A 14,653-nucleotide genomic window follows, 5' to 3' on the forward strand; every position below is an offset into this window, starting at 1 on the left:
TCAGTCTCGACGTACCTGAGTACATTCAAATGACATCTCTAAGTTTCTTCCCAAAGGTGCAATCCGAGATCAAGAGAAAATGGAGGAGCTGGAAGGTGAACCGGTATTTTGCTGTTGACTTCAAGCACCGCCACCCCTCCCTGGCCAGTAGCGGGGTCAACGGAGGGACGCAGCTCTCCGTCCTTAGTAAGAGCAGCTCCCAGATCCGCATGTCCAGCGTCAACGTCGAAAATCTGGCCACATGAAGCCACCAAGGCTGCCACCTCCTCCGATCCGATCTGCCCCCATTCAAGCCGTAAGACGAGCCCGTTCCCCCTCCCTCTGTTAGGGAGGAAGAGTTTGATCGCATGGAAACATTTAATCCTCTTTTCATTGAGGCGTATTCTGGGCTGCCCAGCTGCCTTTGGTTAATTGAGTCCTTTCTCCTTGTTCTCTTCCCTCCTCTCACACCCCCAGCCTCTATTAATCCCCCAAATAAACAGACATTTCCGGACAAAATACTAACTCAATATCGTGAAGTGGGACTGAGACTCCAGCGTGTTTCTTCGATTTGGAGTTGGCTCCCTTGGCGGCGTGGGGAGGTCCTTCTTCCCGCCCCGAGTGACAAACTTTTGATGGGGTTTGGTGGCGCAGGACTTGACGTTTGCTACACGCTAAGACAGGAGTTCCATCGCTTGCTACGTGTCCCAGAAACCCCACCCTCCCCCTCCCCCTCTTGAGGTGGGTTGCCGAGGAGTTGCCAGGCCTGTTTACCCCAGTTGCTTCGGCCTCTGAAGGGTTGAGACTTTCCACCGCCATTGTCCCCAACTCCATTGCACACCGAAGCCAAGACCTTCGACCTGTCTCGAAGGGCAAGCGCCCTACCCGGCTACAACATGGCCCTATGTGATGATGTAATGCGCCCCGGTGACATGGCCCTTTATAATGACATGTGGCCCCTGTACGATGTCACATGGCCTTATTTGATGACATGTGGCCATTTAAGATGTCATGTGACCTCATCTGGTGACGTGACCTTTTGTGTTGGCATATGGTCCTTTCAGCTGTCATGTGACTGTAATCCAGTGTCATGTGACCCTTTATGATGCCCCTCGGCCCTTAACGTTGTCACGTGAGCTTACCCCAGAGATATGTGACCCTTTGTGATGACGTGATCCTTAAAGATGCCATGTGACCTCAACCTAGTGACATGTGACATTTTGTGATGGCACACGACCCTTAAAGATGTCACATGACCTCAACCTCGGTAACATGTGATGACATGCATCCCTTAAAGATGTCATGTGACCTGACCCCGGTGACACGTGACCTTTCATGATGTGATGCAGCCCTTAATGATGTCATGCGACTTAACCCAGTGTCATGTGACCCCTTCCTCCCCCCCCCCCCACCTCGTTAGAGCCATGTGGCCTTACATGGCGACATGTGGTCCCATATGACAAGAGTTGGGCCTTGGCGGATACACGAGGCCTAATGTGGTGACACATAGCCCTTTACAAGGACTTGCGGCCCTTGACAATGACACATGGACACCAGCGTAGAGAAGGGTGATCGCCGGCCAATCTTGCAACTTGTGCTTTCTTCGATGTGGTGTTTGTTGTGAGCTTCACCGCAGAAATGTCGCTCGGTGCGAAAACAACAAAAAAAATGGACGCCTCTTAGATTGCCTGAGCACATTCCGATATCAGCCCTCAAGCCTGCCTCGTTGTCCAAGCCCAGCACTTTGTCAACCAAAACACATTTTGCAGATAAAGAGGTTAAAATGGTGCTTCTTGAAATGGGCAAAAAGGGACAAGATTCCAGTGTACCCCCTCGCTGCCTAGAAGCAGTAGATTGCTATGGAGAGAGAGAGAAGAAGAGTGAGACCTTTAAGAGTGGGAGTTTGCTTTCTTGTAATGAAAGCTATTTCATCCTCCTTGCTTTAATTGCTGTATCTTGGCTGTCAGTGATGTTGCAAGCTTTAGGTTGATGGGTCAAAAGTTACTCAGTAACATCCTTCTGAATGTGTTAAGGCTCCGCAAATTCACACCAGGAATGAGGATTGAGTTATTATTCCCCCATGTGCCTCCATTGGCATCATCTAAATTAAACTCTGGAGGAGTGAGACCTAAATGTTTGACGTGCTTAGGTCAGACTTGGGAGTACATTCTTATATCCCCCCTTGCAGCTCCCCCGATATGTCCACATGCATATGCACAGTAAAGGCACCAGCCTTCTGCTACTCTTTCCATCCCGGGGGTCTTGTTTGATGTTGTGCCGAAGGGTATGATGACCCCATAGATCTCCCTAAGCAGGTGGGAGGTTCTACAATTGAAAGCTGTATAAAACAAAAACAAGACGTGGAACAAAGCCGTCCGCTGTGTACAGTTGACCGTTGTCAAATGAGTATGTTATTACATGTCACGTGAATGCAGAAATATTGGCCGTTGTGAAGTAACCTCCATTTTGACCAGAAATTGTATCGTTGCGTCTTTTTGTCATTGCAAAAAAAAAAAATGTATTCTCTCTCTCACGAGTGACATTTGTTGGAATTGAACCTCACTGTATTGGAACTAGGTTCCCCGGTCAACAGAAAGTGGTGCATGGTGTATTTTCGCTGAGATTGAAAAGGATTATTTTCCAAGAATGGGAGACAAGCAAAATTGTAGAGCATTAGAGCGTGGAGTGTGAGATTCCCATTTGTGACTGCTCAGAAATGCTTCAAGTTAATTATTGTCACGTGCACTGAGGTACAGTGAAAAGATCTGTTTTGCATGCTATCCAAACAGATCAGATAATACCATATATAAATACAATCAAGTCAAACTCAAGTTCAATAGGTAGAGCAAAGGGGAAGCTACAGAGTGCAGAATATATTCCTCAGCATTGTAGCGCATCAGTTCCACAGACAAAGTCCAATGTCCGCAATGGGTAGAGGTGAATCAGACACCACCCTAGCTTATGGAAGGACTGTTCAGAAGCCTGATAACAGAGGGGAAAAAGCTGTTTCTAAGTCTGGTGGTGCGCACTTTTGAGCTTCTGTACCTTTTCCTGGGCAGGAGCAGGGAGAAGAAGGAATGACCAGGGTGGAACGTCTTTGATTACGTTGACTGCTTTTCCAAGGCAGCATGGTGTAGATGGAGTCAATGGTGGGGAGTCTGGTCTGTATGATGGTCTGGGCTACATCGACACCTTTCTGCATTTTCTTGCGGTAGTTCATGGACAGAGTCCGATGTCCTCAATGGGGTAATGGTGTGAGGTGTTGGTGTGCCTTCTTGATGGTGGCATCAATGTAGTTGGTCCACGACAGATCATTGGTAATATGAACAGCAAGGAACTTGCAGCTCTCGACCATTTCCACTTCAGCGCCATTGATGCTGATTGGGGCATGTACTCCACCGTGCTTCCTGATGTTGGCAACTCCTTCGAATGAGATGTTCGTGATGGTTTTCCGTTTTGTGCTCACTGTTGGAATTTGCAAAATCTGCTTTCATTCCTGTGCTCATGGAACAGTAGAGTCTTCAGTTTCCAGGAGCGACACCTTCAGCAGGAAGGTTCCTCAGTGCTATCATTGGCATAAAGGAGGTTGCTTCTTGTTGCCGAGAGATGGGAGGATGTTGCTCCAGAAGTTAAGGCTGTGAGATGTTGGACCGTACTAAGACATTGGGCAAGGTGATTGCTCAGTGGGGAGATCTGGCAGCAGAACAGAAAACTCGTCAACAAAGGATATTTGGGAGAAACTCCATTAGCCGGTGTTACATGAATACGGGACTTGCTGATATCCCGTGGTGCATGTGTAGACGTTTAGCAAGAGTCGCTGGAGACGTGCCGAACTTTGTCAGTGTCCACAGGAAGTCGAGGTGTTAGCGTGCCTTCTTGGCTGTCGCATCAATGTGGTTGGTGCAATTGGTCAAGAGACATATAGTCAGGAGGTTTGTTGGGAGATAGGTATGTAAAGGTATGAGTTGGTAGACTTGGAGGAGCCTTGTGTCGTTGCCATCATAGCTTGGATGCGAGAGGCGAGAAGAGTGAATGACTGGGGTGAGACTCGTTCTTAATTATCTGGCGATCTAAGTTAGCACCTTATCCAAATGGGAGCAACGTTCACAGGGACATGTACCTGTACAGCAGGGAAACAGGCCTTTTTGCCAAACTTGTCCATGCCGACCAAGTTTGACATACTGGGCAAGTCCCATTTCCCTGCATTTGACCCAGATCACTTTAAACCCCTCCTATCCATATATCAGTCCAAATGTCTTTCGAAAATTGTATTCTGTCAACTTGTATAGCTTCCTTTGCCAGCTCATTCCAGATACGGGCTACCCTCTGAGAGAAAGCGTTGCCCCCGAGGTCCCTCTTAACTCTCTCTCATCTCCCACCTTAAGCCTACATCAGCTGAGGAAAAGTTGCTCCTGAGGTCCTTCTGAAATTACTCCCATTAAGCCTATGTCCTGAAATTTAAGAATCCTCTACCCTGGGGAAAAAGACTGAGCGTTCACGTTATCCACGCCTCTCATGATCTTGTACACTTTAGTAAGGTCACCCTTCAGCCTCCCAAGCTCCAAAGAAAAAAGGCCGAGTTTATTGAGCTTCTCTCTATAACTCAAGGCCACTGCCCAGGTAACATCCGGGTGAATCTCGTCTGCACCTTTTCCTACTGAATGACATCCTTGTTGTAGCTGGGCGACCACAACTGCACACAGTACTCCATTCATATTCTCACTGTCTGCACAAACGTCCTGCTAAATGTGTTCATTAATCTAACGCATTCCCAGTCAGTCCCTTGCTAATGATATCTGTAATGTGCGGCACAGTGGCAGAGTAGTAGAGTTGCGGTCTGACAGCTCCAGAGACCCGAGTTCAATCCTGACTTCGGATGCTGTCTTTACGGAGTTTGCCCGTTCTCCCTGTGACCACGTGGGCTGTCTCCGGGTGCTCCAGTTTCCACCCAAACTCAAAAGACGGACAGGTTTGTAGGTTAATTGGCTTCTGTAAATTGTAAATGGTGTAGGATAGTGCTAGTGTACGGGGTGATCGCTGGTGAGCGGGGACTCGGTGCGCGGGAGGGCCTGCTTCCACGCTGTATCTCTAAAGTCCAAAGCTGGGTGACCAGAAAGGCGCACAGCATTCCATTCACATTATCACTCTCTGCACAAAGTTCCAGCTAAATTTGTTAATTAATCTCACTAATCTATTGGATTTACTTTACAAAACCACATTTTGGAAATAGAGTGGAATGTCTCTCTGATGCGGTTAGCATTAATAACCAACACCGAACTTTCATCCTGTTTTTCTTAGAAGCCATAACGTAAGAGAGAGCTGGATAGAGCTCTTAAGGATAGCGGAGTGAGGGGGTATGGGGAGAAGGCAGGAACGGGGTACTGATTGAGAGTGATCAGCCATGATCGCATTGAAGGGCGGTGCTGGCACGAAGGGCTGAATGGCCTACTCCTGCACCTATTGTCTATTGTCTATTGTCTATAATATTACTGGGCATTCAGAAGTGTTCTAGATGCCAAGGTTTAAGGCTCGCCCTTGGTGAGAGATTGTGCAAAATGCTCATGCTCTTTGAATCAGAAGCTCCGATAGCAACAAGGAACAACACAGCACGGAATAGGCCCTTCGGCCCACGGTGTCTGTGCCAATCATAATGCCAGGTGTGGGGGGGGGGTGGTGGCAGCACAGTGGTACAGCAGTAGTGCTGCTGCCTTGCAACGCCAGAGACCCGTAAGCGATCGTGACTACGGGGTGCTGTCTGCACGAAGTTTGTACGTTCTCCCCTTGACCTGTGTGGGTTTTCTCCGGGTGCTCTGGTTTCCTCCCACATGCCAAAGACATGCAGATTTGTAGGTTAATTGGTTTCTTTAAAACGTCCCTAGCGTGCAGGATAGTGCTAGCGTACAGGGTGGTCCCTGGTTGATACAGACGCAGTGGGCTGAAGGCCCCATTGCCACGCTGCATCTCTAAACTAAACAAAACTAAACTACAATCTGAAGAAAGCTCCAGATCCCAAACGTCACCTGTCCATGTCCTCCCGAGATGCTGCCTGACCTGTTGTGTTACTCCAGTAGTTTGTGTTATTTCGAGGAGAGATGTGACTTAGGGGATTAGCGGCAGAGTTTTGAGTGAATTCAAGTTCTGGAGCATAAACTCAGTTGGGAATAAGGTTCTCGGTAGTGTGAGGTCTGGCTCACTTACTGGTGGAGGACCAGATACTACCTGGGACATGCCAAGTGGAATGTCCGTCCATTGTGCCAGTTTATCTATGTAAGATATATTCCACTATTAGAGGCCATCTCCCGATCCAAGATATGTATTGGAATTGGTATTGGTTTATTCTTGTCATGTATAGCAAGGCTCAGTGACAAACTTTGTGTGCTTTCCAGTCAAAGTCTACCAGACGTGAATATAATCTAGCCACACACGTGCAACAGGTTGTGCAAAGAGAAAAATACCACAGTGTAGAATGTAGTGTTATGGTGTGACAGTTGCAAAGAAAGTGCAGATAAAAAACTATAAGGGCAACAACGAGGTAGGTTGGAAGATTGGGATTGCACCCTAATTTATCGGAGGCACAGTGGCGCAGAGGTAAAGTTGCTGCCATACAGCTCCAGGTTCGATCCTGACTATGGGTGCTGTCTTTTCGTACATCCGTATGGAATTTGGCTGTTCTTCCTGTGATCACGTGGGTTTTATCCGGGTGCTCTGATTCCTTCCCACACTCCAAACATGTACAAATTTGTAGATTAATTGGTTTCAGTACAAAAATTGTAAATGATCCCTAGGATTAGTTGAATAGTGCTAGTGTACAGGGTGATCACTGGTCAGTGCGGACTTGATGGGCCAAATCGATCCTGACCTCGGGCACTATCTGTGTGGAGTTTGCACGTCATCCCTGTGACCGCGTGGGTTTCTTCCCGGTGCTCCGGTGTCCTCCCACATCCCAAAAACCTGCAGACTAATTGGCTTCTGTAAATTATCTCTGGTCTGTGTGGAATGGATGCAAAAGTGGGATCACATAGAACTAGTGTGGACGGGTGATCTCGCAGTGGGCTTACCTCGAGGAAAGGTCCAGAAGAAGGGTCTTGACCCGAAACATCACCTATCCATGTTCTCCAGAAATACTGCCTAAACCACTGAACTACTCCAGCACTTTGCGTCCTTTTGTGAACGAGTGATCGATGGTCGGCGTGGACTCTGTGGGCTGAGGGGCCTGTTTCCATCCTGTGTCTGTAAACACTAAATTAAGTCCCATTTGATCAGATGTGTATAAATGCAATGGAGATTCAGGAGAAGATTTTTGTTAGTTACCAAGTCCTGGCCACATCTCAGACTGGGTATATGCCTGCTACCGGAAGATCTGTGAGACAGCTGGACCATTAGAACTAGGTGTTTAGCTTGGCATTATTTTAACCAAACTGTTCCATTATACAGAGTACGATTTGAACAGTGCAAAGAAACAAATTGTGATTTCATAAACTATTTACTCATGGCTACTCACATTGCTTGAAATTTGAATATTTACAAATATATACAGAGCAAACTGGATTACTTTACGTAAAGGGTTTTGCAAATTGGAAATGTTTGGATACTCATTGGTGTGGGTGGTACAAAATCAATTTTTGCTTCACTCTTATGAAATGATGTGGGACAAGTTTTTTAACAGAGATTGGTGGGGTGCTAGAACGCGATTGCAGGGTTGGTGGTGAAGGCAAATACAATAGTGGCGATTAAGAGGCTTTTAGATGGATATCCAGGGAATGGAGGGATATGGATAACATGCAGGCAGGGGAGATTGGTGGGACAAGTCTTGGATTATGTTGGATGCTTTATGCCAAAACTAATCGAAATTAAAGAAGAAATTAGATGAAGAAGCAAATGGACGTGTTTGCTCATTTGGTTTCCCCACAGGTTGATTAGATTAAAATCTCCACCCTGCCTTTAGTTTTCCCAGTGTTTCTATAACCACAGTTTAGGATTGGAAGGAATGGACGTCGTATTTCTGACAATATTTTTTGTTGATTATCAGTGGTGCAGTGGTCGACTTGCTGCCTCACAATGCCAGAGACCCAGTTTCGATCCTGACTATGGGTGCTGTCTGTATGGAGTTTCTACATTCTCCCCTTGACCATGTGGGTTTTCTTTGGGTGCTCTGGTTTCCTCCAACATACCAAAGATATACAGGTTTGTAGGTTAATTTGGCTTCAGTAAAAGTTGTAAATTGTGGCTAGTGCGAAGGATTAGTGTTGGTGTATGGAGATTGCTGGTCGGCCCCTATTCAGTGGGCTGAAGGGCCTGTTTCCACACTGCATCACTAAACTACGCTAAAATAAACTAAAATTTGTGAGGGTATCAAGGGTTATGGGGGGGGAGGCAGGAGAATGGGGTGAGAGGGGAAGATAGATCAGCCAAGATCACCAGGGGCCACAGTTTAAGAATAAGGAGTAGGCCATTTAGACCGGAGATGAGGAAAAACTTTTTCAGTCAGAGAGTTGTAAATCTGTGGAATTCCCTGCCTCAGAAGGCAGTGGAGGCCAATTCTCTGGATGCTTTCAAGAGAGAGCTAGATAGAGCTCTTAAAGATAGTGGAGTCAGGGGTATGGGGAGGAGGCAGGAACGGGGTACTGATTGTGAATGATCAGCCATGATCACATTGAATGGCGGTGTTGGCTCGAAGGGCCGAATGGCCTCCTCCTGCACCTATTGTCTATTATTGCCTATTAATTGCGGAGTAGACTCGATGGGCCAAATGGCCTAAGTCTGCTCCCATGACGTTTGAATTTATGATCTTATGAGTTTATGAATAAAACACATCAGTTAAAAATAAGGGTGCGTGATAGATTATAATCTGTATTTATCAGCAATGGGTGGTTCCTTTACTTTGCAGAGAGGTAGTTGTTTATGATGTCAGCTTGTTGAACCTTCGGTCTTATGACTTTTCTTTTCCAAAATGTGACTCGCCAACAAAATATTTCCGAGAGCGTAGAGCTGATGCTTATCTGATCTTAGAAATAGGAGAGGAAGGGTGAGGGGAGAGGCAGTCAGTTAATGCTGGTCACACCACATCTCATTAATAATGGAGCCTGTTGGTGACTATGAACCTTGTTCCCGTTACCCTCCTTTCAATTACGATGGAAGCCCTGAGCACAGGAGGGTGGTGGGTATATGGAACAAGCTGCCAGAGGGTGGTAGTTGAGGAAGATTCATTGATAGTAAGAGCCCTTGGACAAGTACTTGGATGGGAAAGGTTTAGGGGGAGATTGGCCCAAATATGAGCGGGAGGGGCTAATGTAGATGGTACAGCATGTACCAGTTGGGCCGAAGGGCCTGTTTCCGTGCTCTATGACTCTGTAACTTCTCCAACAGATTCCCTACGTAAGGCTCACTGATCAGTAGTTTTCATTCTCGTCCCCACTGCCCTTTCTTGAACAAGGTGAAAACGTTCGCTTTCCTCCTGCCTTCTGGTACTTAGAGGGTGGCTAAAAAGGATGCAAAATATTCCATCAAGGAGCCAGAACCACTAAAGTCCAGTGCATGACAGATTATCGGAGCTTTTCTGGGGTGTGGATGCCTTGGATATGAAGGGTTTAGAGGGATATAGGCCAAATACAGGCAGCTGGGACTATTGTAGATGGGGCATCTTGGTTGGCATGGTTAAGTTAGGCCGAAGGGCCTGTTTCCGTGCTCATTGAGTCTATGATCTTGCAGATAGCGACATGCAACAAAACAGCCTCCGTCCATCACTTGCCCAGCCTTGTACTGCCCTTACCTCTCTTTTTCAGGTTTCTCCCCACTTCTAGAACCAGAGGGCACAGCCTCAGAATAAAAGGACGTACCTTTAGAATGGAGATAAGGAGGAATTTCTTTAGTCAGAGGGTTGGAAAATCTGTGGAATTCATTGCCACAGGAGGCCAAGTCGTTGGGTATTTTTAAAGTGGAGATTTATTAGTAAGGGTGTCAAAGGTTATGACGAGAAGTCAAGGGAATGGGGTTGTGGGGAAAAAATAGATCAGCCACGATTGAATGGCAGAGTAGACTCGATGGGCAGAATGGTCTAATTCTACTCCTATGTCTTATGGTCTTACTACAATCAGTCTGAAGAATTGCCCCGACTCTAAACATCACTTATCCATGCCCTCTAGATATCCTGCCTGCTTTAAAATAAATCTGCAGGTGATGGAAATCTAAACCATGGCCAGAAACCCCAAAAGCTAGGAACATTCAGCAGGTCAGGCGGCATATGTGGAGAGATAAACAGAGTTAATGTGTGAGTTCATCTGAAACCTCTTGCTCAGCACTTTTCCTGTCAAGAAAAAGGTGCTGGTATGCATATATATATCAATTAAAAATCAAGCTGCATTTATCAAAGTTTTTTTACCCGTCAATATATCCGCAGTTGGAGACACTTTACGATACGATACGATACAATATGATACGATAGAAGTTTATTTATCCCAGGAGGGAAATTAATTTGCCAACAGTCATAAAAATCACAAAATGCATGAAACATGAAAATCAAGTGACGAGTGGAAAGGCTTTGGGGATGTGCAAAGATTGAGGGGGGGGGGGGTCAGTCTCAGTCTACCCCACGACAGAAGGGGGAGGAGTTGTACAGTTTGATGGCCACAGGGAAGAAGGATCTCCTGTGGCATTCTGTCCTGCATCTTGGTGGAACCAGTCTGTTGCTGAAGGTATTCCTCAGGTTGATCAGTGTGTGATGGAGAGAGTGAGCTGTATTGTCCAGGATGCTCCACAGTTTGAGGAGCCTCCTCCCCTCCAAGACCACCTCCCAAGTATCCAACTCCGCCCCCAGGACGGGGCCAGCCTTCCTGATGAGTTTGTTGATCCTATAGGCGTCTGCAGCCTTTGCCCTGTTGCCCCGCCACATGGCAGCAAGGAAGATGGCACTGGCTACCACTGATTGGTAGAACATCTGCATCATCTCACTGCAGACGTTGAAGGATGCAGAGCCTTCTCATAAAGTACTTTAACTTGAAATATAACGATTTAGCTCAAAGTCCCAACAAATAACTGTTCTGATTCATTCATTTATGTTATCCGTTAGCTCAGCGCACTTATTAAATCATACTTGTCATGTTAGAGGTGCAAGAACTGACACAATAAAAGCATTCCCCTTTTGCTGAAGATTGAATCTTTCCCAAAGTCTTGATCTGGAGAATTCAACTAGATTGTGGGTGCAATGGTAGAGTTGCTGCCTTACAGCGCCCGAGGCCCGGGTTTGATCCTGACTGCGGGTGCTGTCTGTATGTTTGTACATTCTCCCCATAACCGCGGAGGTTTTCTCCGGGTGCTTTGGTTTCCTCCCACACTCCAAAGATGTGCAGGTTTGTAGGTTAATTGGCTTTGGTAAAATTGTAAATTGTCCCTATTGTGTAGGATACCACTAGTGTGCGGGTCGGCACACATTTGGTGGGCCAAATGACTTGTTTCCACACTGCATCTGGGGCAAGTCTAAATCTGGGCTAAAGCGTGTAAGGGGTACACGCCAAGTGGTAGTTAGTCTAGGAATTGGGTACGTGCTGTCAAGATAAGGTCCCAGTTATTTTGGCTGACACAGTGGCGCAGCTGGTCGAGCCGCTACCTCACAGCGCCGGAAACCCGGGTTCGATCCTGACCTCAGATACTGTCAGTGTGGAGTTTGCACGTTCTCACAGCGACCGTGTAGGTTTCATCTGGTGTGAGTTTTGGAATGAGTGGGAACAAGCTGTAATTTAAAGCCCCATATGACTATTTCTGACCCTTGCCTTCCTTGCCAACCTCCCCAATGAAGACGAAGACGCATTTCCTCCCGAATTGTTCCAGATGGAATTTTGTTGGAAATTGGTTGAGTCAGGAGGAATCCAACTTATTGTGTGACGTGCCGGTGACTAAGTTTCCCCCTCATTGCTCCCTGACATCCCTTGTGCCCCGAGCCTGTTGTTCAAGTTATCCTCTGTAAAGCTTTTTTTTATACCTTGAAGTTTGTTACGCAAATAACTGAGTGATACAGTGGTTATTCAAAGTGGTATTCAATCCCTTTCAAAATTAAATGTGAACTGAGATGATTAGACAAATTTCTTTAGGTAATGTGTATGTGATACATGTCTGGTGACCTGATTATTCTCGATGTATTAGCTGTGCTGGTTTTTAGATGTGATCCAAATTGCTATCATTCTATGGAGCCAAATGACAATCCCACTTGGAATTAATGGGTAAACATAGAAGCTGAAGTTCAAAGGGAACTGTTTGTGTGTAAGGATTTACGAGGGTAGTGATGGATATTGTAGGAATTAGGTACACGGCTTTAAGGTCATTTAAGGTAGCACAGTGGTGCAGCCTCCCAGCTGCAGGGACCCGCGTTCGAGCCTAACCCTGGGACCTGTCTGTTTGTGTGTGGAGTTTGCACCTTTTCCCTGTGACCGCGTGGGTTTCCTCTGGGTGCTCCGGTTTCCTCCCACATCTCAAAGACGTGCAGGTTTGCAGGTTAATTGGCCTCTGTTAAAAATTGCCCCCTAGTGGGTAAGGAGTGGATGTGAAAGTGGGATAACACCATAGAACTAGTTCGTGAACGGGTGATCGATGGTCGGTGCGGAATCGGTGGCCGCAGGGCCAGTTTCCGTGCTGTATCTTTCAATCAAATAATCAAACAACTGAGATGAAGAGAAATGTTTTTGCTCAGAAGATTGTGAAACTTCCCCGATAAAGTTGTGACTACTCAGTTGATGAGTCTAGCCAAGGCCAATGTCCAGGGCAGCACAGCGGGTAGAGCTGCTGCCTCACAGCTCGGGAGACCCGGGTTCAATCCTGACCTCGGCTGTGCGGAGTTTGCATGCTCTCCCTGTGACCACGTGGGTTTCCTCCGGGTGCTCCGGTTTCCTCCCACGTCCTAAGGACGTGCGGGTTGGCGGATGAATTGGTTACGACAAATTGCCCCTGCCGTGTAAGTGAGGGGTAGGATCTGCGGGGGTTGCCGGTGGGCAAGAATAAATTGGGTTGAGGTGCGATTATGAATGTGTGGTTGATGGGTCGACAAGACTGGGGGAGGCTGATTCAGATCTTTCAAAGGAAACGTGCAGAGATACGGCAAAGGGGAATAATAAATTGCAGATTCACATTGAAAGAGCAGGTTTAGAACAAAAGTGTTGGAAACTTTAGATAGTTCCATGAGCCAAATATGATCTTCTCCATTCACACCAGTGAACATTGTGGGAAGGCTTGATAAAAATGGCTGGTGCAAATTATGAGGGAATTGGAAATGGCTGCATAGATTGATGCAATAAATAATGTTCTCATGTGAATGGTGGTCCTGATTTGCCCTGGGCGATCACACTAGCCACCAGGTGCAAATGTGTCGTGGTGATAGTATTTCAATCGGGAATTATCCCAAGCCGTTATTTATTGTTTTGCTGTGAGTGAGAAATAATCAACGTGCATAGATGTACATATTAGAGAGGTTTAAAAAAAAATGGTGATCAAATTGCTGTGCAGATTTCAATAAATGTTCCCCTGTGTTAATGCTTTGGATGTGGCCGATCATTGATACGCTGGAGATTGTGGGGTATCTGAGATGATCAGTGCTTTAGACTGGGGTGTACTGAGGAGCTTCAACAAGGGGTTGACAACAGCAGAGGAAAAGGCCCTTTGGGTTAGAAGGGTCCGTACCCAAAATGTCACCTATCCAGTTCTGCAGAGACTGCTGCCTGGCCCGCTGAGTTACTGCTGAACTTTGTGTCCTTTAGTGTTTTGTAAAGTTGCAACTTAACACTTCAATGTTGGGCGTGCTGCGCAGTGGTAGATTTGCCGCCTCAGCGCCAGAGACCCAGGTTCGATCCTGCCTACTCGGTAGGCCGAAGGCCCTGTTTCCTAGCTGCATCTCTAAGACTAAGATATAAATTCCATTTTGGAAGAAGAAGTAAATCCAAGAGACCCGTTTTTCATCCTTCGCCTCTGCCTCCACGCCTTCTTCTTTGGGAAGAAGACCTCACCGCCCAGTGATGATTCCTTCTCCCATCTCCAACACTCCTCCAGAGTCTGAGGAAGGGTCCTGACCCGAAACGCCACCCATCCTTTGACTCCAGAGACGCTGCCTGACCCGCTGAGTTACTCCAGCACTTTGTGTCTAACTCAAGAGACATGCTGTCTTCTTCTCAAGGACAACACTTGCTTTAAATAAGATGCTGCCTGACCTACTGAGAATTTCCAGAAGTTCATCTCTAGTTATAAAGCTTGGATCATGTACTTTAACTGCTTTCTCAACCTATTTTACCACTTTCAATGAATCGTGCACATATATCCCCAATCTCTGTAGAAATAAAGAACCGCAGATGCTGGCATTTTAAAAAAGACGCAAAGAGCTGGAGTAACTTAGTGGGTCAGATAACATTTCTGGAGAACATGGATAGGTGAAATGGAAAGGTCAGGACCCTTCAGACTCTGAAGAAGGACCCCGACCTGAAACGTTGGCTATTTGTGTTCTCCAGAGATGCTGCCTGACTCTATGAGTCACTTTAGCGCTTTGTGCCTTTTTTCCCCACCTGTTACTTGCCAAGCTTTGATCCGTCCCCCTGAGCTCAGTGGGCTGAAAGGTCTGTTTCCCTACTGTGTCTCTAAACTAAACTAAACCAAACTAAAACTACATTTAAAAATAGATACAGCAGTGGATTTGAGTGGCTTC

The 14,653-nt window shown here is 46.6% G+C and overlaps 1 protein-coding gene across 4 annotated transcripts in view; it reads left to right on the forward strand.

Moving 5' to 3' along the window:
- The window catches only part of LOC144607076 (pituitary adenylate cyclase-activating polypeptide type I receptor-like), a 117,531-nt gene extending 103,344 nt beyond the window's left edge, over positions 1 to 14,187 (forward strand). For 2 of the 4 annotated variants that reach the window (XM_078423668.1, XM_078423678.1), the window contains one exon: positions 57 to 14,186. In XM_078423668.1, coding sequence (XP_078279794.1) covers positions 57 to 245 — 189 coding nt within the window. In that variant the 3' untranslated portion in view covers positions 246 to 14,186. Of the gene's footprint in view, positions 1 to 43 lie in introns of all 4 variants that reach the window. The other 2 variants (XM_078423660.1, XM_078423685.1) reach the window with 2 other exon arrangements.
- The last annotated feature ends 466 nt before the right edge of the window (positions 14,188 to 14,653 follow it).

Source organism: Rhinoraja longicauda, chromosome 2 (assembly GCF_053455715.1).
Source record: "Rhinoraja longicauda isolate Sanriku21f chromosome 2, sRhiLon1.1, whole genome shotgun sequence".
Classification (NCBI taxonomy): domain Eukaryota; kingdom Metazoa; phylum Chordata; class Chondrichthyes; order Rajiformes; family Arhynchobatidae; genus Rhinoraja; species Rhinoraja longicauda.